This window comes from Cervus canadensis, chromosome 27, assembly GCF_019320065.1.
Source record: "Cervus canadensis isolate Bull #8, Minnesota chromosome 27, ASM1932006v1, whole genome shotgun sequence".
In the NCBI taxonomy this organism is placed as follows: Eukaryota; Metazoa; Chordata; class Mammalia; order Artiodactyla; family Cervidae; genus Cervus; species Cervus canadensis.
Window position 1 is genome coordinate 41756339 of NC_057412.1, and position 25492 is coordinate 41781830.

The 25492-nt window shown below is 35.7% G+C and overlaps 1 protein-coding gene across 9 annotated transcripts in view; it reads right to left on the reverse strand.

Moving 5' to 3' along the window:
- The window catches only part of SENP7 (SUMO specific peptidase 7), a 161978-nt gene that overhangs the window by 78222 nt on the left and 58264 nt on the right, over positions 1–25492 (reverse strand). For 4 of the 9 annotated variants that reach the window (XM_043449157.1, XM_043449158.1, XM_043449159.1 and 1 more), the window contains 3 exons: positions 24732–24829; positions 9283–9480; positions 35–229 (listed from right to left, as the gene is read on the reverse strand). In XM_043449157.1, coding sequence (XP_043305092.1) covers positions 35–229; positions 9283–9480; positions 24732–24829 — 491 coding nt within the window. The remainder of the gene's footprint in view (positions 1–34; positions 230–9282; positions 9481–24731; positions 24830–25492) is intronic. The other 5 variants (XM_043449162.1, XM_043449160.1, XM_043449164.1 and 2 more) reach the window with 3 other exon arrangements.

Genomic DNA, 25492 nt, shown 5'->3' on the forward strand with positions numbered 1-25492 from the left:
AGTTTATTTTGAGTAGAGTTGTCACTAAACATACCTTTCAGATAAAAAGAAGCTCTTGTGAGGATTTAGATTTTGACAAGATTCTAGGCTGCCGTCAGATGATGAAGGAAGCTGCTCTGATTGCAAGTTGTCTGTGTCACCCAAATTGGCCTCAGTTACAGATGAGGTCGTTATGTATTTTCTTCCTAACTTCGTTCCCAGGACATTCGTCAATATAACTCTGGGTATCCTGTCATATAAAATAACAAACACTGTACTATACTGAAATTGGCAGTAAAAAAAAAATTCTAGGAAGCTGAAGTTTCAAACATTTTCAACTTGGCATAAGTAAGCTATTAGAATTACACCATCCTGGAAATCAACCCATAAATACTCAAAATTTTGGACGAACACTTTTTTTTTTGTTTCTGGAAGTACTTACATCTTATAAACTGGCATAGATTGGCCTGCCACTATATGGCTTTAACTATACTAGTGGATGCTATTGGAACTGCTTAAAATTTTAGCCAATTTTTCTCAAAAAACAACAAAAAAAGGTTTTTCTTTTCCAGTAGTTATTAAAAATACAGAAACTACAAACCAATTAAAAAAAAATCTTTTTCTCTTTCAATAGAAAGGGCCTTGGTAAATAATAACATATTCATAATTGGCAAATGAGAAATGCTAAATCCAACAAGAAAGACATTCAGACTGCATCTATAGTAATAACAGATTCCTTAAGAGAAACAGCACATATATTGATGGTAATAAATATGTTTTACATAATAGCACCAGTAAAAAGTGTCAACAAAATTAATGTTTAGAAAAGTAAAGCGTAATTTTTAAATTGGTGGGATTCATATAAAAACTAGTAATGCGGGGACTTCCCTGGTGGTTCAGTGGCTGGGACTCTGTGCTCCCAATGCAGGGGGCCCGGGTTCAGACCCTGGTCAGGGAACAAGATCCCATGTGCTGTAACTAAGACCTCATGCAGTCAAATAAATAAATAAATATATATTAAAATGAAGTGCTAAAAAATTTAAAAAAAAAAAAACTAGTAATGCAAGCCTGTTATCTTCTTAAACAGAAGAGGATAGCCTAACCTTCTCCTGGTTGCTGCTGCTGCTAAGTCACTTCAGTCGTGTCTGACTCTGTGCGACCCCATCCCTGGGATTCTCCAGGCAAGAACACTGGAGTGGGTTGCCATTTCCTTCTCCAATGCATAAAAGTGAAAAGTGAAAGTGAAGTCGCTCAGTCATGTCTGACTCTTCGCAACCCCATGGACTGCAGCCCACCAGGCTCCTCCGTCCATGGGATTTTCCAGGCAAGAGTACTGGAGTGGGGTGCCACTGCCTTCTCCGAACCTTCTCCTGGTTAGCAAGCTGTTATGAACAACTGATACTCTTTGCCACACTACAATGACGTCTTTAAGGCAAATATCTGACCCTGAACTGACAGGCCTAGACCAAATTATTGTGATTTTTAAAATCTGTGTTACCGTTTTCTTTAAGTTTTCCTATCTCCTGTTTATGAGATGTCCCCCCTGACTGTCACTTGTAGCACTTTACTGACATTTTGTGAGAAATAACAGATAACACCTAGAAAGGACCAAAGTACTTTTGTTTAAGTAAACAATGTGAGCTTCCCTGTACTGTGCTACATTTGCTATACTACTCAGAGGTACCCTTCAATGTTCAGTATAGAATAGAAGCACTGTGTTCTTTTCACTATGTTCCAGACCATGTAGAATTTCAGATCCTAGGAGAACTGTAAAATACTTCCGTTTCCTCTCTATTTTAAACATGAAGAACTCAAAGCTCATAAAAGTTAAATGGTTGCCCAAGTATAAGCAACTCTAGCTCCTAGAAGAACCTGGGCTTTTGGGTTTTTTAAATTTTATTTCATTACACTGCATTTTCAATACTAACTTGCCACAGCATCCAGACAACTTGAGTTTCTCTATAGATACTTTAGGAATCCTTAAATATATCTATTTCCAGCACAACTTCCACAAAAATGTACTTGATTAAGCAGTATATGATCTAAAACAAGGCTACGGTAAATACACCTCTCTGAACTCAAGAATTTGAGTGAAGGAAGAAAGGAAATAAAGTAAGCCATTTAGTACAATCACGAATTGTGGAGAGTGAAGAACAAAGATATTTTTCTTTCTCCTCTCATGATTTAAGCCTCTAAGAATCCTATTTATTACTGTCTGCTTTGTATATTTGACGCCTGACAGAACCCTCCTTAAAATCCTGGATCTGAAGTAGGAATGAAGACAACAAAGGACCAGTAAGGAGTCTCAATATTTCTTCTGCCTGACCTCACATTAGGAATTGCTGTGAAATGAGTAAAGAAAACTCAGCTGCAGTTCTCAATCTTTAAGGAGAATGTAGGAATATTAGAAGAGAGAATTTTATTCAAGTAAGAACTATTTTTCTTCAAATCAGTCAGTTCAGTCACTCAGTCAAGTCCAACTCTTTCCGACCCCGTGGAATGCAGCACGCCAGGCTTCTCTGTCCATCACCAACTCCTGGAGCTTACTCAGACTCATGTCCATCAAGTCAGTGATGCCATCCAACCATCTCATTCTCTGTAGTCCCCTTAAATTTTACTTACTTTTAAGAGATGAGAGAATCTGATACACTAGTTGGTAGCTCATTTTAAGAATTGATGATATACTCTTCATGGTCCCCTATTATTAGTAGTTCATAACAAAATCATTCAAGAACTGTAGTATTTAAAATAAAATGTGGAGGACAGAAGAAGAAATACCAAAAATAAAACATCAGCTATAGTTCACTTGTTTAAATGCCTGACTATAGCATGTTTAAGTATGTTTTTAAATGTTGAGTCCCTAAAGAAAACTCCAATTAGGAGAGAAAAAGTCCATAGAAGCGTAGTTCTCTACAAAGTACTGAAGAGAATAATCAGCAAAAATAAGCAAACAAAAAAAATTTACAAATATCAGCAAGGAAAAGAATAATTATAAAGATTAGAATTCTCTTTTGAATACGAATGATCATTCTATTCCATTATGGTTTGTTTTGCTGCTAGATTGCTGAAGAAAGAAAAAGCAGAGCTATGAAAAAGGAACCTTAGAGGGTAAATGAGAATTTTTAAGCTAAACAAATAGTTTAAAAGTCTTTCTTAGAAGACAAAAATTTGAAAATTCCCCCAAAACCCACTTGAAAAGATTATACACAAAACTACAACAGAACCCACAGCTCTAAAGGACAAAAACCCTAAAGGGCCTCTGAAGCTACCGAAAGGCTCAAGGAGCTAACTCAGTATGTCTACCATGGCAAACCTTTCAATTAGAAAGCATTCTACTACTGTGAACAAATGCCACAAGAGAAAAATTAACAATAAGAATATTTAAAGGTTAATGAATTCAATATCATATAAAATATGTAATAAAGCCCAATTCCTACTTTATTTGTGAAAAAAATTAAAGGTCAGAAGTATGAAAAGCAGTATGGGCAGAGAGTTAGTTAAGAGCAAGGACTTTGGAGTCAAACACAGGGTAAAGTGTTTCAACTTCAACTAGTAATTATATAACCTTAGGTCGGGTACTTACCATAATTTATGCCTCTTATCACTGATCTCCTCATCTCTAAGATGTGGAGAATGGTAATATCTACCTTAAAAATGATTAAAATTAAATTAAATACAAGATGTAAAGCAATTAGCACAAGTTCTGGCACATAGTCAATATATAATAAATGGAAGCTCACTTTAATCTTCCTACTATTGAAGTCTTCCCCAAACTTATAGATTATCTTTTCAATTAGCATTTAATTGTCATAATTTATCAGGCTTTGCTCTGCAATCTTAATGAAAACATCTTAGAAAAGCATATAATTAAATAGTTAGCAATACCTATAGTACTCCTAGCTCTTCGTAACACACACCATAGCCCAAATATCTTTCTTTAATTATTTACAACTTAATGTAATTTGGGTACCTTGAAGAAACAGAGTTTTGTGTGACAACCTTACAGAATACAAATCTATAAAGTGATAACTAAGTTCATAATATCTAGACAGCCTTTTGATATACAATTTATAAATTAGCAATACCATGGAAATTCTAGGGCTAGCCAGCAGTACAAAAGATTCTGAATGTTAACAAGAAATATATAAAAGTGTATACTTTATCTCTTATACTATCTCAACATAGCAGGAAGGACTGAAAGTTGCCATTTGACACAGTCCATTCAATTTTTTTCCCAAGTACACAAACAGTATCAGTAAGTAAAACAGATTTAATTTTACTTACTAATATTATAAAAGTTTTAAGTAACTCAGTTGTGTCCAACTCTTTGTAACCCCATGGACAGTAGCCTGCCAGGCTCCTCAGTCCATGGAATTCTCCAGGCAAGAATACTGGAGTGGGTGGTCATTCCCTTCTCCAGGGGATTGTCCCAACCCAGGGATAGAACTTAGGTCTCCTACACTGCAGGCAGATTCTTTACCGTCTGAGCCACCAGGAAAGCCTTAATATTATGTTGAAAGCACATTTCAAAACATAATATGCTAAACCAAAGAAGAACCAAATTTTGTAACACGGTGAAATGAAGCAGAAAGTATACTGGCCTGAGAAATAATATCATTTATTGAATGTGTCTCTATACACATTCTGGTCCTTAATTGTTTCAATTACAAATTATAAGTTCCACCCCACAGATAAGTAGCAAGGTAAATATAAGACTGAAATAAAAAAATGGGAGAAAACTTTGAAAATCTGATAGGTGCTATTAAGATATCCTTGATGTTAAGAGCAAATTTTTAAAGAAATTAACCCTTGTTGACAGATAACATAATTGCATCTGTCATTAAAGCTATAAATAAGTAAAAAAATAACAATACTAATTTAGTTTTTATTTTGCTGCAATTTAGATGGATGTTTTGCTAAAATTGTGCTGTGGCATTTTAATAGGGTTTCTATAAATCTATTCTTTTCCCAGACAGTATCATTCAAAATATTACTTTCTAAATTAGTTTAAGCTACATAAATTTTTTTTTTAATTTTTCAATTACCTTCTTAAAATAATACACAAATTTTCTAAATTTACCCTTTTCTTTTACTAAGCAATATTTTAAGTGAATAAAGTATCACTCAACTAAACCATTGCTGGCTTAAATAAGTCTTAAGGTTACAGGAATACCAGGGTGTCCAAAAAGTCATACCATCACAATATCTGGAATATGTAATTTTTTAAAACTCCAAACATATATAAACTTAAGAAAAACACAGATAAATATAATTACACCATTTACGGAAATCCCAAGAACCAGGAGTTAACTTTTTTTAACAGAATATTGTACACTGTCTCAGTATTTCTCTAATAATCTCTGGTGTTAATCAATGAAGACAAGATAAAGACGGTTTACCTTCTCAAAAGTTTTGCACGTATCTCCCACTAGGTTCTTTCTTGCCTACTGACCAAGGCTTATAAATATCTGGAAATATTCTCCCAGGAAAACAGATATGAGCCACATACAGAGATAAAACCTAAACTAAAATATGGTTTATTTATTTTAAAAGAAATGTGTGTATCCCACATACTGCTAGCTTGACATTTCTAAAACTCTTGACTCTTTTCTTCATTATTTAACAAGATTGATTGGGATCACGTATTTTCTGTTTTTCTTCTCAACTTTATCCAGAAGTTAAAAGGCTAAACTGTCTTCATTAAAGGGCAACATACTTATATCACTACCTTTAGATCCCAGAACGCACTTTTCTGTACACCAGAAACTATTACAACATTGTAAATGAACTATACGCCAATATAAAATTTTAAAATTACTTAAAAATAAGTAGACAAAACTTAAAAAAAAAAAAAAAGAAGCCATTGCTGGGAATGAATAAGTAATTTTTGTTTACTCGGTAGTTAAATTTTAAGTTAAAATTAAGAACCAAACATAAGTTTTTCTTCCTTTCATCTTTCTGAAATAATGACATCTTAGCCAAGTAAAATGAAAATAAGACAAATAGTATCACGTCAAAGTTAAGCAAAGACTGAAGAGAGTCTAAGTCTCCTATTCCAGACAGCAAGTTCCACACAGAAAACATCCATCCACACCTATACCCTGAACAGCTCTCCAATTTTCTTATTTGAAGCTTATAATCTCTCTTTTCCTGTCTGAGACCAAAATTACAGAGCAGATAATTGGTCTGGATGGAGGAAAAGACATTTCAATCAGAGATCAGCGGAGAGGGTCGCCTCGAGAGACCGTTTCTGAGGTGGGGGCCGGACGGTGTGGGGAGCGAAGGCGGGGGCAGGAATGTCGAGGGAGAGGTACTGGGGAGTCCCGGGCGCTGAGTCTGAGGGGCAAGCTGTGGGATCTTCCTTCCTATCCCTGAAGGGGAGTGGGGCGGCCAGGGGCTGAACTGGGGGAGGGGGACTTGGCGGGAAGCTCATTTAGGGGAAGGACTGGACTCAGGGCTGGAATCTGAGAGGAATCGGGAGAGCCCAGCGTGGAGCTCACAATCGGTTACAGGTCACTGAGAGAGAATGGGGGAAATTAGGGTGGGGTGAGAAGGAGGGGACTTAAAAAAAAAAAAAGAAAAAAAAAAAAAAAAGACATTTCAATCAAAGAGACTGAAAATATAACTCTGCCAAGTAATCTCAGCAAATGTTTATTGAGAATTCAGTATGTGCCCAGTACTGTGCAAGGAAAAAATAATAAACTGTAGTCTCTGCCCTTATGAAGCTTATAGTAAGGGAGGCAGAGAAATCACATTAAGTGTAATGGGTGCTATGATATGGAATAGGCAGCTTCCCCAGATAAAGAAAGGGATCAAATGCAGATGTGGCAGCTGGAATCAAAGAAGGCTTCCCAAGAAGATGGAAATGAGTTCAGTGTTAAAGACCAATATCAGTCAATAAAGGGGAAAAGGAAATTTTTCCCAAGATAAGAGAACAAAAAGCATGAGCTCTCAGGTATAAAACAACATCATACATTCAGGGAGCTACCAGCAGCCCCCTAAGTCTAAAGCACAGTACTGAATGTGGAAGAGTAGACAGACACAAACCTAGAGACAATCAAGGTCCAATCATTATGGACATTGCAATGCCAAGGTAAAGAGTTTGAACTTTATTCTAAAGAATATCTGGAGTCACAGAAAGATGTTAAACAGTAGAGTGACACATAACATCTTCATACTTCAGCAACAATATGGTGAAATAACCAAGAAGAAAAAAAAGACTGCACAGGAAGACCAATAAAATTACGATCAGAGTAATAAAGGCACAAAGTTATCAGGGTTTGAACTGAGGCAGTGGTGATAAAGAGGAAGGAAAGATCATTTGAAGACAGATTTAGGAGGTAAAAATAACTAGACTTGATAAAAGATTAGATACAAAGGGTAAGGAAAAAACAGGAGCCAGGACAATTTCTAAGTTCTAATGAGAAGAATTAAGTGTAAAAAGGAGTCATATATTCAGACAGGGAGGAGATACAGAAAAAGGAACAAGTCTGAAAACAAAGATGATTCACTCACTTTGAAACAAGCTAAACCTAGGACACCTGCAGCTGAGGGCTAGGTCTGGACTAACTGGTAGTTCATCTGAGTAAGGGAACAGAAACATACACATAGAGTAAAAAACAAATTAGAACCTTATCGGGACTCTATTTCACATTATATTCAAGTTTCCCGAACACATAATCTAGCTGCTAACAATTTCTGGTGAGAAAAACTATTCTGGGGGATGAAACACTACACTGTTCTAATCATACTGTTCTAATTCAAAAAGGTCAGACACGGGATGAGGGGATGGATGTCATCTGGAGGAGAGCTAGAGCTTCTTCTCAAAAGAACCAAAGGGATTGGAAGGGCCATCCCTTTAACTAGCCCCCTTTATTCAGATCTAGCAGCACAGTAAGTGAATAGCTCACCTGTACTAAAGAGGAAAAATGCTGGACTTCAGAACAATGAGAGTAAATTGCTTCTTCATAAATTACTAAAGCTAAGTGTCTAAGATTTTGGGTGCTTTAGAAAGTTTAATTTACATCAGGTATGATATAGTATGGGAATTCTTGTTACATAGCTTATCATGTTTTTGCATTTTTTAAAAGAAGTATCCTTTAAAAAAAAAAAAAGTACAGCACAATACTATGTTCAAATGTTTTGACAGAGTTCTACTTTAATTTTTAAAATAATTGTACTGAAAGTCACCAAGTTTCCGCTGGATCTTGGCTTAAAGCACTTATCAATTGTTATCCAAGGACTTCCCTGGTGGTCCAGTGGCCAAGACTGCACTCACAGTGCAAGAGGCCTGATTCAATTCTTGATCAGGGAGCTAGAGCCCACATGCCACAACTAAGACCCAGCACAGCCAAATAAATGAATAAAAAATAAATATTAAAAATATTGCTAAAAAATTGCCATTAAGGTTATAGACCAAATAATCAAAGCACCATCTAGCTAATGACAGGCTCTTCTAATTGAAACTAAATACTTCCCCTAAAAAAATAATTCATTTAAGGGTTAAAACTGTAAATGGAAATACATTCAAAACATTATGTTATAGGTCACAAATTCCCAGAGCTAATTTCTAATTTTTAGTCCCAAACTTCACATACAATTTTTTTAAAAAATATGGAACAAAACGGGTCTTGTTAGCTTTCAAAATTAAACTGCATATTTATTATTAAAAATCTGGGAGTAATATTTCAAAATCATCTCCTTTTTTTAAAAATGCATGTAAAATACAAAAAGCTCACAAAGTAAAAAGTGGTAAGGACCTAGATTAAATAATATTTAAAAGATATGTTAAAGATGCTTGGCATGCTGCAGTCCAGGGAATCACAAAGAGTCAGACGCAACTAAGCAACTGAACAACAACAAATGTTAAAGATGCAGAAAATTAAAAAGATCCATAGATAGACAGACATACTTGTTTTTTTTTCTTTTCATCTTTAACATACCTTTAAGATAATATTTATGTCCTTACCTAACAAAATCTAGGTCCTTATCTACCTGTCTATATCTAGTTCTTCATTTTATATACGTGAATCTTTAAAAATATGTATATGTGAATTGAATTATTAAGTTAAATGCACTAACAATATTATTTGTTTTTTAAAAACAATTCTAACCCAATCGATTTAACGAAATGTAGTCATTAACTTTGTAAATTAAGATTGTCAGCTTTAAGATTTGAGGGAGTCACACGTGTATATGCCGATTTTCTTAAAGATCATTTCCAACAATCTTACTTTTAAGATCATTGGACTTAAAGTACTTCCAGTGCAATAAGCTGAACAAAATCAATACTGAACAACATACCTTTCAGATAAATTAAGGCTTTGGTGAAGAGGTTCTAATTTGTGACATGTCTCTAGGCTGTCAACAGATGTCGAAGGCAATGAGTCTGATTGCACCTTGTTGGCATCACATAAATTAGCATCGTTTCTAGGTAGGGTCTTTCTGAATTTTCGTCCTAAATCCGTCCATAGGACATTCGTCAACATAACTCTGAGTTGCCTGTTACACACATAAATAATTAATACATACAGTACTAAATATTATATAATACATGTATTCATCACAAATTATAACAAATGAAAACCTTCAGGAATTCTAATTCAGTTCTTCAAGCAATTAACCAGAGTAGTAAAAACCATAACTAAAAAAATCTGCCTAACCATTCTCAAATATACATGAAAAACTAAAGCACATTTCACTTAAATTGGGATTTTCTTCAGAATTCTGTCTGAGATACAACAACTGTGGTCACACACATGCACAGCTGTTGGGATTCCTGGTAACCAAACTGTGCTTAGCCACACCATCAGCGGAACAACAATATTCATCTGCACATCACCTCACAAAGGCAACCACTTCCTGCATTACAAATGTGTTCTTAGTTTAGTATTTGCTGGTTTGGAAAACATAATTAAACCTAAAGATAACAGTACATCATCTACAGTCTTAACTCTATATAGTCTTAAGATACATTTAAGTTTACCTTATTTCTAAAAACAGGTCAATTTAAAACACTGTATGTATACCAATTTCAAATGTAAAACTGATAAATCCAAGCACTGTCAGCTTTTTGCCTCATGACATTTTGCCCATTACTCATTCAACCTATCTTTGTACCAATAATACTTGGAGAACTGTGTTCAGTTCTTGAACCCAGAAACACAGTACTGTGAACAGGCTACCACGTTGATGTCAAACAATGTGAAATGAGGAATTGTGGGAAGAACTGAAATGTTTAATTAGAAGAGTGTCTATTCTACTCCCTAGTATCAGTTTTGGGCCCTTTTTGCTTAATAAAAGTAAGAATATTAAGAAACAGAAAGCAGTGTTTGTGCATTTTTAAGATAAAACAGATGTCAAAGAAGTGACTTGTTTGCACCTGCCCACTGGGCCTGTATCTTCAGATCACCCAGTAGAAGCGGGAGCCGCTCCTTCTTCCAAGGAGCCGCTGCAGAAAGCACTTAAACGCCACACATTTGGGGTTTAAAGAAAAGCTTATAGATTTTAGGATTACCATTAAACAATAAAAAGATGAGAGACATTGCTATGAATGAATGGAAATTCATTCTTCATCCAACAAATACTTACCAAATGCCTTCTAGCAAAACAATTGGCAACAAACAACACAGTTACAATTCCTGCCTCTGTGGAGGTTACATTTCAAGGAAGAATTATCCAATTAGCTATTTAATCACAACTGTAATGAGCAATATGAACAAAAAGTACAGATGCTGCATTTCTGCTGAACCAGACAAGGTAAGTTTTACTGAGAATATGACTTTTACTGAAGTTGAAACTATCCAAAGGAAACAAGTGGAAAATGGAGAGTGGTTCAAAAAGCAGGATAAAATGTAAATGCTCAGACATGAGGAAAGTTTGTTCAAGGAAATTAAAGGACTTACCTGGCTCAAGTGCTTAGAATGAAGAGGAAATCTGTATAAAGATGGGCAGTTAGGCAGAACTGTGTGGACTATGTTGAGGATTTGAAAGTTTAATGTCAACAACAGTATCAATCCCTTAGTTTTAATAAAAGAATGATGATATCACAGCTGTATTTTTAAAAAGATGACTTTGATCTTTTATGAAGAATAAAGAAAACATGAAGAGAAAAAATAATGAATTTAGAGAGGTGATGGTGACTTGGGGATAGTTTAATGGAATGGTGGGAGCAGAAACAGGAAAGAAGAAAAGGGCCATGGACACAGCAAAGGTAGGCAGTTGACACAGAGCTATGAAAAGGGGATATAGGACAAGGGCTGAGGATAAATGTAAGATTTAAGACAGGTCTTCTGAGTTAATTCCTGGTTACTTAGCTTAAGATAGAAAACATTTGTGTAAGTTTAAGTGCTTATGGGAAGAGGTCAACAAAATAGGAGAGGTTGAAGATACAGGAGACAGAATAATTAACATTATAATTAAGTTTCTTAAGAAGTGGCATAAAAAGAGCTAATATTTATTGAACATGCACCATATACCAGAAACTATGCTAAGCCCTTTACAATGATTTACCTCATTTAATCCTCACAACTAATCCATGAGGTCAGAAGTATGGTTTTTCCAGTGGTCATGTATGGATGTGAGAGTTGGACCATAAAGAAGGCTGAGCGCCAAAGAATTGATGCTTTTGAATTGTGGTATTGGAGAAGACTCTTGAGAGTACCTTGGACTGCAAAGAGATCAAACCAGTCCATCCTAAAGAAGATCAGTCCTGTGTGTTCATTGGAAGGACTGATGCTGAAGCTCTAGTACCTGGCCACCTGATGTAAAGAGCCAACTCATTAGAAAAGACCCTGATGCTGGGAAAGACTGAAGGCAGGAGGAGAAGGGGAAGACAGAGGATGAGATGGTTGGATGGCACCACCAACTCAACGGACATGAGTTTGAGCAAGCTCCAGGAGATGGTGATGGACAGGGAGGCCTGGCGTGCTGCAGTCCATGGGGTCACAAAGAGTCAGACACGCCTGAGCGACTGAACACCAACAACTCCACGAGGTACAGAGGTAACTGCTCCTCTGTAACTGAGGAAACCAGGACAGCATGATTAATAACTCAGCCCACAGTAAAATGAGTTGAATAGTGAGAGTGGGATCCAGAGCCATACACTCTCAACTCTGTCGATGGCACTCTTAACTGTTCCACTGTGCTGGTTTACGATGGGCTTCTTCCAGAAACCAAGATCATTTTCTCAGAGTGATATGAAAGGGAAAGGAACACAGGGTTGAGGAGAGAAAAGGCTTCGTCTTCATTGTATAGGGGAGGAACACAAGACGACTAGCGAAACACAGTAGGATTATCTTGGGATTGAGAAATCCAGGAAGATTAATAATTATGAATTTATAATGCCACAAACATACTCTGTTTTATCATTTTTTTCCCATTAGTGCTCAGCCACCTTGATGTCAGCACAATGCAAACAGATAATCAGGTTCACAATTATTAATTATGAAGGAAAAAGGCATCTTTGTAACTAAACATCTGGCAGCTAGCACCTTAACCAAGTGATCAAAGATAAGGCCACCAACAGTGGGACAAGGAGATGTTATATATCCTCTGATGTGACACAATAAGCAAATGACATCAGCTATGAAGCATTCTTGTCAAAAATGTAACATGAACCTAATCATAAGGCCAAACCTAGACAAATTTTAGAAATCTAGTATATAAGACATCCTACAAGACAACTGGCCTGAACTCTTCAAAAAAGTCAATGTCATGGTTTAAGGGGGTGAAGACATGGAGGGATTATTCTAAGATTAAGAGAATAATGAGACATAAAAACCAAAAAATATAATGCATGAACCTCAATTTGATCCTAGATTAAAAAAAAAAAAAAGAAGACATCTTGGGGACATTTGGAGAATTCTGATTCTAGATTTTATATGAGATGATAATATGAAATTATTATAGGGATTTCTCTGGTGGTCCAGAGATTAAGAATCTGCCATGTAGTGCAAGGGATGCGGGTTCGATCCCTGGTCAGGGAACTAAGGTCCCACGTGCCATGGAGCAAACAAGCCCACGTGTCGCCCTAGCGGAGTGTCTGTGCGCCGTAACTACTGAAGGCCGCACAGAGCAGCTATTGAGCCCGTGTGCGGCAACTGGAGAGTCTGTGCTCTGTGACCAAAGATGCCACACGATGCAGTGAGGACCAGGTGTGCCACAACTAAGACTCCACACGGTCCAATAAATAAATAAATATGTTCAGTGTAATTAAAAGCCAAAGATGATATTAAAAAAGAAACTAGAATAAATCTTCTTCATGATGTATTGTGGTTATCATCTAAAAGAATTCCTTGTTTTTAAGAAGCACAGGCTAAAGTATTCAGAGGTAAAGTGCCTGACGTCTGTGACTTATTCTCAAATAGTTCTGGAAAAAAAAAATGTGTATGTGAATGTGCATATGTGATATGCACTTAAATATATGAATGAAAGACTGAGAAAACATAAATGTGGGGAAATGTTAACATCTTGCACGTTTGTTATTCTTAACAAAATAATTCCACACCTGGAATCCTGTACCAAAAAAATACAAAACGGATGGGGAAAAGTTATGCATGAAGATATTCATCACAGTATTGTTTATAACAGCAAAAAATACAAGCAACTTTAAAATCCCAGCAATAGCAGAATGGTTAAGTATATACCATGATAAAACCACTTAACAGAATGTTACTTATTGGTCTCTTAAAATCTTCTACTTTAAATTTTAAGGGTGGCTGGCTGTGTTTTTTCCTGCTTTCTATTGTCTTTATTTTAATTTTCTATGCTAAGCAAACACTATTTATGTAGAGAAATGTCAACCAATTAATTCTGTAAAGAACAATAAACATGTTTACCTAGCCAAAAACTATCTATTAATCAATGAAAAGAAACTATTTTTTACATTCAGGATTACTCTTTTATATGGTTTTATAACAATTTTATAACTTAAAATTCTAAATGATCAAATGAAAACATTTGTAAAATCTTAAGGATATATAAGGTCTACTTTTCAGTCTAATTAGAAAACTACTGACTATTAGTAATTTGCTAAATTATTTGAAAAAATACCCCAATGGTAATTTAAAAATTGTTAAATATGAAAATATCCAATGTTGGAAAATGTCATTTTTCTGTTCACCCAAATCAAGTAAGAATCACCATTGGTACATGTTATGCATGGCTGAGTCCCTCCAATCTTCACCTGAAACTACCACAACATTGCTCATTGGCTGTACTCCAATACAAAATAAAAAGTTAAAAAAAAAAAAGAATTACCATTGGTGATTTTACTGGTAATTCAAATTATTGGTTCTAAGTGAAAAAGACAATTTGGGTTCTCTTTGAAAATACTTATTTCACGTTCATAAATTTGCTTTATTGTAATCTGACTAATAATATTCTAAAGCAGAAGGCAGCAATCTTTTTCCCCAAAATTAAAGGTAAATTTTTAAAACTTCTATATTTAAATGCCTTAGCATTCTTTTTAAAAATCCCTTTAATATTTATTTAAGAATATAAAAATCATCTATAAAGCACACTCCAATTTGAAAAGAATAATCCAAATAAATATACCTCACACTATTAGCCAGGATTTGTTCCTCTATTTAGTTAACTATCTAGAGATCACATAGGAATCAATTCTTATATTACTGATTCAGACCATTTTTCTTTAGGATCTCGTTTTTATTTATGTTTTACTGGAGGATAATTGCTTTACAATGCTGTAGTGGTCTCTGACACACATCAACATGAATCAGTCATAATTATACAGATACCCCTCCCCTCTTGAGCCTCCCTCCCCCCTCATTTCACCCCTCTGGGTCGTCAGAGTGCCAGGCTGGACTCCCCGTGTTACAGAGCAGCTTCCCACTTCTTACCTGTTTTACACATGATCGTCTATATGTGTCAATGCTACTTTCTCAATTTGTCTTACTTTCTCCTTCCCCTGCTGTTCCAACCAGACCATTCTCTACATTTGCATCTCCATTTCTTCTCTGTAAACAGGTTTATCATACTATTTTTTCTAGATTCCATAAATGTGTATTAATATACAATATTTGTTTCTCTCTTTCTGACTTACTTCACTCTGTATAACAGGCTCTAGGTCCATTCACCTTGCTACAACTGGCTCAAATTTGTTCCTTTTATGGCTGAGTAATATTCCATTGTATGTATGTACCACAACTTCTTTATCACTCACCTGTTGAGGGACATCTAAGTTGCATCCATGTCCTAGCTATTGCAAACAGAGCTACAATGAACACTGGGATGTATGTGTCTTTTAGAATTGTGGTTTTCTCAGGGTATATGCCCAGTAGTGGGACTGCTGGATCATATGGTAGTTTTATTCCTAGTTTGTTAAAGAATCTCCATACTGTTCTCCACTGTGGCTATATCAATTTACAATTCCACCTAGCCCTAGTATTTCTATGGATATTCAAATAGAAGCTTAAAGAGTAAAGAAAAACATTCAAACCAGACAAAATAAAACCTAAACTTAGTATTTAGGGGGACACACTTAGGTTGCAATACTATCCCAAAAAAGTAAGATTAGGAGACAGGTTAGTTTTCAAGGAGAGGAAAGGGAGTTGTAACTACAAAGGTACATGGAATTTCTGGGCTAAGTTTCTATTTTATACCTGAATGGTGGTTATATGAATATATCTGCCTTATAAAAACATATTAAATTATAATGAATAATTAAACAATTTACCCTTTATTCATTTTTTGGTAGATGCATTATATTTCATAGTAAAAATAAAGATAGAGGACAGCTAAATCAAGATCTCCACCTAACCCAACATTCTATTGATGATACATATATACCATCCCTGCTAAAGTACTTGCGCAAGCTTTTTTTTTTTTTTTTTTTTTTTTTTGTGGCCACACCTCAAGGGATCTTAGTGGGACCTTAGTTTCCTGACCAGGGATCAAACTGGTGCCCCTTGCAATGGAAGCGAGAAGTCTTAAACTCTGGATTACCAGGGAAGTCTCATCTAAGCTTTTCTTTTTTACTATTATTTACTTGTCTACATCAGGTCCTAGTTGCAGCATGTAGGATCTTCAATCTTCATTGCAGCATGTGAACTCTTGGTTGCAGCAAATGGGATCTAATTCTCTGACCAGGAATCCAACCAGGGCCCTCTGCATTGGGAAAGCAGAGTCTTAGCCAATGGACCATCAGAGAAGTCCTTACCTAAGCTTTTTAGAGTCATCCAATAGTCTATTTATAAAATGTCCCCTTCTAAGCTATGAATTATTATACTACTATTCATTTAATTTACAAGGGAAAATAGTTGCTAATTGATGTACTCAAAGTTTAAAAATTATCATTCCCAGAAAATAAAAATTATATCACATTTCTTCTGTAGCACTTTTCATACATGTAAAAATCTGTAATTATGAAAAAAAAAAAAACCCAGCAAAACCACAATAGAAAAAAAATTTTTTTTCAAATTTTGTTTGATTTAAATTTTTCAACAAAAGCAGGTTTTCAATGCATGCATAAATATAACAGTGATATAACTTGGCTAAACTCAAAACTCAGAAAGAAAAGAATCACTCCTCAAAACATGGTGTCCTAAAAAAAAAACAAAAAAACATGGTGTCCTATTTTTAAATTCTAGAAACTGACAGCTGGAATGAAGGCAGTGTTTTAGTATTTCTTGTCCTTCAAAAAAAAAAAGGCATGCAGGAAATAAAAATATGCTACCACAAAACATGCCACTTTGGCGCAAGGATTATTTTGAACTGAAAGCAACTGAGAGTAGATGCCAAAAAGGCTCCCTGTCCACGCACTGCTTGCCTAAAGGCAGGTTTAGACTATTTATCACCAGAGACTCTTTATCAGCCCAGGAATGTAATTCACATAACAAGCCTTACTAATCAAACATTATCTCCTATTAGTTTCCCCCATATACATTCTATCCCACAATTTGCCATCCTCGGAATAGCAAATAACTTCTCTAGAAATTTATTGTCCTTTGCTAATACACTATATAAGCCTAAGCTGTAACTACTTCTTTGAGTTACTTTTTTTAGAATTTCTCCCATGTATATGCACACAGCATGTGTTGAATAGATTCTGTTTGTATTTCTCTTATTTATCTGTATTTTGTCTGTCCAATTATGGCCCCAGTCGGAGAACCACTGGAGGGTAGAGGCTTGTGTACTTCCTCCTCAAGGACAAAATAACTGAACACATCACAAAAAAGACATATGAATACCCAATATGCATATGAAAAGATGCTCAATATCATTAATCTCATCTTTCTGGTCTTTAAAAAAAGTTTGTCTTTTCAAAATACGGGAAAGGGAGCAAAATATTTCAACAGATACTTTAGAAAACATACAGAATAACAATAAACACATGAAAAGATGCTCAATATCATCATTCATCAACAAAATGCAATTATTACCACAATTAGATATCACCACATGGGACTTCCCTAGTGATCCAGTGGCTAAGATTCTGCACTCAAATGCAGGGGGCATGGGTTTGATCCCTGATCGGGGAACTAGATTCCCACACGTAGCAACTAACCCTATGTGCTGCAACTACTGAACCCACACAAACAGCCCACATGCTGCAACAAAGACTCACTGGAGCCAAAACAAACAAATAAATTAAAAAAATTTTAAACATAACTCTTAAAAAAAAAAACAGATATCACCACACATATATTATAAGGGATGATAACAGAGACTGACCATACAAGTCCTGACAGGAGGATTGAGGAAGTAAAACTCTCCTGCACCTCCTGTGCAAATGTAAAATGACACAATTACTTCTGGAAGACATTTGGCAGTTTCTTAACAAAGTTGAAAATGTACTTTCAGTGACTCAACAGCCCATCTCCTAGGTATTTACCCAAAAGAAATAAAAATGTGTCCACATAGGCACTTGTACATGAGTGTGCACACAGCAGTTTTATTCACTGTAGTATTCATTTTTCACAGAACTAGAACAAAAATATTTTACATTTGTAGAGAAACACAAAAGACCCCAAATAGGCAAGGCAGTCTCGAGAAAGAAAAACAGAGCTGGAGGAATCAGGCTCCCTGACTTCAGACTACACCACAAAGCTACAGTAGTGAGAAGGGTGTGACATTGGCACAAAAACAGAAATACGGATTAGTGGACTAGAACAGGACGCCCAGAAATAAACCCACACACCTACAGTCAGTTAGTCCATGACAAAGGAGGCAATAAATACACAATGGACAAAGACAGTCTCTTCAATAAGCGGTGCTGGGAAAACTGGATGGCTATATGTAAAGTATAAAATCAGAACATTCTCGAACACCATATACAAAAAGAAACTCCAAATGGATTAAAGCACTAAATGTAAGATTGGACACTATAAAACTCTTAGAGGAAAACATAGGCAAAACACTCTTTGACATAAATCACAGCGATATCTTTTTGGATTCACCTCCTAGAGTAATTGAAATAAAAACAAAAACAAACAAATAGGACCTAATTAAATTTAAAAGCTTTTGCATAGCAAAGGAAATCATAAACAGAATGAAAAGACAACCCACAGAATGGGAGAAAATATTTGCAAGTGATGAGACAGACAAGGGATTAATCTCCAAAATATACAAACAGTTCATGCAGCTCTATATCAAAAAAAATCAAAAAACCCAATCAAAAACTGAGTAAAGACCAAATTGGACCTTTATCCAAAGAATACATACAGATGGCCAAGGAGCACGTTAAAGATGTTCAACATCACTAATTATTACAGAAATGCAAATCAAAGCTACAATGAGATATCATCTCACACTGGTTAAAATGGCTATCATCAAAAAATCTACAAACAATATATGCTGGAGAGTGTGTAGAGAAAAAGAAACTCTCCTAAACTTTTGGCTGGAACATAAACTGTTACAACCACTATAAAGGACAGTATGAAGAGTCATTAAAACAAAACAAAACTAAAAACAGAACTACTGTATGATCCACCACTGCCACTCCTGAACATAAATTTAAAAAAAAATCATAATTTGAAAAGATACATGCACCCCAATGTTCACTAAAGGACTATTTAACAATAGCCAAGATATGGAGGCAACTTACATGTCCACTGACAGAGGAATAGATAAAGAAGATGTGGTACAAATATACAATAGAATATTACTCAGTCCTAAAGAAGAAAAACCCATCTGCAACAGCATGATGTAGAGAATACTGTACTTAGTGATATAAGTCAGACTGAGAATAACAAGTACTATGTGAATGTAAAAAATGATACAAACGTATCTACATACAAAACAGCAAAGACTCACAGAAACAGAAGACAAATTTATGGTCACCAAACAGGAGAAGAAGGGAAAGAGGGACAAATAAGGATTATGAGATTAACAAATACAAACTACCATACGTAAAACAGATAAGCAACAATAATTTATTGTATTGCACAGGGAATTATAGTCAATGTCTTCTAATAACCTACAATAAAATATAATCTGAAAAAATGTACAATTGAATCACTTGGCTATACACACGAAATTCATTCAATATTATGAATCAATTATACTTCAACTTTTAAAATGACTGATCACAGATCATCATAACAAATATAACAACAGTGAAAATGTTCTGAAATATTGCAGGAATTACCAAAATGTGACACAGAGGCATAAAGTGAGTAAATGCTTTTTTGAAAAACGGTGCCGATAGACGTGCTCAACGCAGGGCTGCCTGCAACATTCAGTTTGTGAAAAAGAGATCGGTTCAAGATGGCAGGGTAGAAGACGCACGCTCACCATTTCTTGTGAGAGCATCAAAATCACAGCTGCTGAACAACCATTAACAGGAAGACACTGGAACCCACCAAAAAAGATAACCCATATCCAAAGACAAAGGAGAAGTCCCAGTGAGACAGTAGGAGGGGCACAATTACTATAAAATCAATTTGTAAAAAATGCAGTATCTGCAAAGTGCCAATAAAGTGAAGCACAATAAAGAAGAGTATGCTTGTATCTTATGAGCAGTGTCCTTACAAAAACGGCAGAAACAGATATACACAAAGGGAGACAGCAGGAAGACATACAGGGAAAACGTGTAAACATGGAGGACTGACGCCTGAAGAAAAGAGGAGAGAGACATGGAGCAGATTATTCCCCACTGCCTTCAAAGGTTCATAGCCTTGCTGACACCTTGATTCACATGAAATGTAAATGGATTAAATAACCTAATCAAAGGTAGAGATTGTAAGAGTAGCTTATAATAAAATAACAGGACCTTCTATGCTCTGAATGTATGTGTGTGTGTGCTAAATCGCTTCAGTTGTGTCCAACTCTGTGCAACCTTACAGACTGTAGCCCACCAGGCTCCTTTGTCCATGGGATTCTCCAGGCCAGAATACTGGAGTGGGTTGTCATGCCCTTCTCCAGGGGACTTTTCCACCCCAGGGTTCAAACCTGAGTCTCTTAACATCTCCTGCATCGACAGGCTGGTTCTTTACCAGTAGTGCCACCTAGGAAGCACTCTGAACATGTGTTTCCCCTCAAAATTTATATTTTGAAATTCTAACCCCCAAAAGTGATGGTATTAGGAGGTGGTGACTTTGGGAGGGTCATGAGGGTAAAGCCCTCATATATGGGATTAGTGCTCATAAAAAAAGTTTCAAGAGAAGGCTCCTTCCACTCTTTTGAGGACACAGCACAAAAAGATGTCCATCTATGAACCAGGAAGCCTTCATCAGATACTGAATCTGGAAGTACTATGATCCTGGGCTTCTCAGGCTCCAGAATCATGAGAAATAAATGTTTTTGTTTATAAGCCACTTACTCTTATGGTATTTTGTTATGGTAGTGCAAAAAGACTAAGATAAGATCCAACTATATGCTCTTGAATGGAGACACATTTTGGACACAAAGAAATAAATAGGTTCAAAGTAACATGATGGAAAAAGTATATCATGCAAACAGCAGCCTTAAGACAGGTAGAGTGGCTATACCAGTGTTAGACAAAACAAACTTTAAAGAAAAAAATAACACCAAATGTGTGTAGAAACAATGAGGAATAATTCATTGGCAAAAGGGTTAATTCTTCAGTGGGATACACTGACTATAAACATGCGGGCCTGCTCAGTCGCTTCAGTCCTGTCCGACTCTTTGCAGCCCTAACGACTGCAGCCCACCAGGCCTCTCTGTCCACAGGGACCCTCCAGGCAAGAAAACTGGAGTGGGTTGCCATGCCCTCCCCCAGGGGATGTTCCTGACCCAGGGATCAAACCTACGTCTGCTGTCTCCTGCATTTGCAGGCAGGTTCTTCACCACTAGCGCCACCTGGGAAGCCCCACTATAAAATACATAAACATAATAATAAGACAGCAAACTCATTAAGCAAAAACAGAAAGGAGAAATTAACAGAACTACTACTATCAACAGTAATAGTTCAACATTTAAAACCCCAGTCTGGATAGAACAATGAGACAAAAAAAAACCTCACAGAGGCTTGAATAACACTATCAACCAACTCAATCTAAAAGACATCTAGAGGCACTCTAATAAATAGAAACAAAATGCACATTCTTCTCAAACACATGGAACATTCTCCAAGAAAGACCATATGCCAGGCCACAAACAAACCTCAGCAGACTTACAGGAAGTGAAATCATATAAAACATTCTCAGACCACAATGGAATTCAATTAACAATTAACAACAGGTAAGTCATCAGAATGTAATGTACAGCATTGTGACTATGGTTAATAATACTATAATACATATTTGAAAGTTGCTAAAAAATAAAACTTAAAAGTTGTCATCACAAGAAAATTGTGACTGTGAGTGATAGATGTTAACTATACTTATTGCAGTGATCACCTCACAATATATACAAGTGTAGAATCATTATGTTGCACACCTGAAACTAATATAATGTTATATGTCAATTAAATCAATAAAAGAATATCTTTGAAATTTAAAAACACATAGAAAGTAAACAACACACACTTTCAAAGCAAGTCAGTTAACCATACCAGAAATTAGAAAATGCTTTTGCTTAATAAAAGAAAATCACAGAACACCAAAATTTATGAGGTGCACCCAATAGAGTGCTCAGAATAAAATTTAAAACTAAACGCCTATATTAGAAAAGAAGACAGATATCAGATCTCAAATCAATAACCTAACTATACACCTTAAGAAATTATTTAAAAAAGCACAAACTATGTCCAAATCAAGAAGAAAATAAGATTACAGTGGAAATAAATGAAATTAAATATAGAAAACTTGCAGAGAAAACTGATGAGACCAAAACTTGGTTCTTTGAAAAGATCAAGAAAATCCACAATTATCCAGGTAGACGGAACCAAAAAAAACCACTCAAATTATTAACATCAGGCATGAAAGAACAGTCATCACCAGCAACATCACAGAAATTTTAAACAGTGTTAGAATACCATGAACAAATGTATTTTGTAATGAATAATGAAACATCTGAAAATAAAATTAAGAAAACATTTCCATTCACAAGAGCATCGGAAGAAGAAAATACTTGGGAATAAGTTCAACAATAAATGTCCAACACACACTGAAAGTAATTAAATGTTGTTGAAAGAAACTGAATAAAACCTAAATAAATGGAAAATATATTCATGAACCACAAGACTTAATTTATTAAGATGGCAATACTCCCCAAGTTGGTCTGCAGATTTTCAACATGTCCTCCATCAAAATCCTTGTTGGCTGTTTTGCTAAAAATGACAACCTGATTGTAAAGTTCAGCTCCTCAGCTCCTCCCCTGGTGGTCCAGTGGTTAAGAATCCGCCTTGCGATGCAAGGGACATTGGTTATCCCTGGTCTGGGAAGATCCCACATGCAGAGGAGCAGCTGAGCCCATGCATCACAACTTCTGAGCCAGGGATCTAGAGCCCACAAGCTGCAGCGACTGAGCCCATGTGTCTGAGACTGTGCTCCGCAGCAAGAGAAGCCACTGCAGTGGAAAATCCGCGCTCAGCAATGAAGAGCAGTTCCCGCTTTTCGCACCTAGAGGCGCCCGTGTGCAGCAACAAAGACCCATCACAGCCCCAAAATAAAATAAATAAATATTTAAAAAAAAAAAAAAAATTCAGCTGAAAATGCAAAAAGCCCAGAACAACCAAGACAATCTTGAAAAGGGACTTCACTGGCAGTGGTTAAGTCTTCATACTTCCTCTGCAGGGAGCACAGGTTTGATCCCTGGTCAGGGGAACTAAGATCCCACATGCCATGTGGTAAAGTCAAAAAAGTTTTGATTTTTTTTTTTAATTTTTTTAAATCTTGAAACTACTATAAAGTTGGAAGACTCACATTTTCCAATTTCAAAACTTACCACAAAGTTACAATACAGTGTGCATTACACAGTGGTACTGAGGTAAAAACAGACATACAGATCAATAGACTAGGATTTCAAATCCAGAAACAAACCCGTATATTAACGTTAACTGATTTTCAACAAAGGTAGCAAGAAAAATTGGTACCTCTTCAACAACTGTTGCTGGGAAGACTGCATATTCACACACAAAGATACACATCCCGATGCCTATCTCATGCCACACCTAAATCAAAACCGATCAAAGACCTAAATCCAAGGCCTAGAACTACAAAAACCCTAAGAAGAAAACACAAGAGTAAGTCACCATGACCTCAGATTAGGCAACAGCTTCTTAGATATGACAACAAAAGCAGAGCAACACAATAAAGATAGATAAATGAGATTTGATCAAAGTGAAAAAAACTTCTGTGCTTCAAAGGACACCATCAATAAAGTGAAAAGCTGAGTGACAGAAAATACTTGCAAGCCATATATCTGATAAGGACGTGTCTCCAGAACATACAAAAAAAAAAAAACCTCTTAAACTCAATAATAAAAAGATAAACAACACAATTTTCAAACAGGAAAAGGATCTAAACAAACATTTCTCCAAAGATATACAAATGACCAACAGGCACGTAAAAAGACACTCAATGTCATTAGGAAACATTTATTTATTTATTTTTTGAAACATTTATTAAGAACACAATGAAACATCATTTCATACCCACTAGGACAACCATGGACAAAAGGAAGGAAGCAAAGGAAGGCAGGAGGGAAAGCAAGTGTTGGTAAGGATAGAGAGTCCCTGATACATTTATTTACTAAGGACAGTTCACTTGGAAGGTGAGAATTCAGACTAAATAGCTTACAAAGTGCTCTGATATAAGTTCAAAAACTCCAATTAGTCATCTAACTTGTGCCAACTCCCAACACTTTTAATTTTTACTTTGTTACTGTCATTTTTTATTCATTTGCTATTCTTAAAAAATATACCCTTTTGCAAAATAACAACTTTTTAAGCATTTACTGTTGTCCAATATTAAAAATTTAGCTCTGAATTCCTTCTAGTAAGAATTGTAATTTGAATCCCACAGCTATTTAATTTCAGCGTATCCATTACTCATTAATACTATGACTACAGGACTGCAGTTGCTAACTGGAGCATTTTTTTCACTACAGACCACAAGCAATGAATCCAGCATTTTAATGAGTTTATATATAACCCTTGCTTTATAAGATAAATCTTGCAAGATGTTCCAAACACACAAACAAGGAGTTAAGATGACTTAGAATCACAGAAAGTCAGAGCTTAGATGGAACCATAAAGGCCACTGAAGTCAATCACTGTATTTTAGAAGTTGTGGTAACTGAGACCCAAAAAGGTTAAATGAATCATTCACGGTCACACTCTACACAGCATAAGACCATCCTATGTCACACACACACATGTATCTTACCTTTCTGCTGATGTCTTAGAAGTGACAGGATGACCACGTACACCTTTTTTACTTTTATGGTCTAGAGAGAGGACCTTATTTCTTAGGCTCCTTTTCAACTAAGAAAAAAAAAAATGGAATTTGGAATTTCAATAATATAGAATACAACAATTAAAAGGCAGTTAAATTTTCTTTTTATTTAGAAATTCAAGATAAACAGCCAAACTCATAATGATTCACAGAGGGGTAAAAAGGCAACCTACAAAAAAAACCTGGCATCTTTTGCTAGTGGAGAAACAAAAGCCCACTAAATAGTAGAACAAAGACATTTAAAAATATAGAGGTAACTTTAGTCAGGAAATCGACATTTTAAAATTCAAAAGCTTACATAACTGAAAGATGGTGAATGTGTTTAAGGAAATATAAAAATAATTACGTGTCAAATTAAATAGAATCTGCGATTCCGACGTAACTGCATTTATAAACAACTGGAAGGGATTACAATTAATACCCTATGAACTGTTACATGGAGAAACTTTATGACAGAGCCAGATATCTTACTAACACTGTGTAGATTTAACCTAACTAGAAACAACAGTTAAAACTGATTTAGGTAATATGCAACAGTGTGAACCTAGACAAATAAATTATTTATCTCCTCTTTATATTAGTTTCCTTATGTGGAAGGGTTGTGTGTGTGTGCTCAGTCATGTCCATCTATTTGCGACTCCATGGACCCACCAGGCTCATCTGTCTATGGCATTTCCCAGGCAAGAATACTG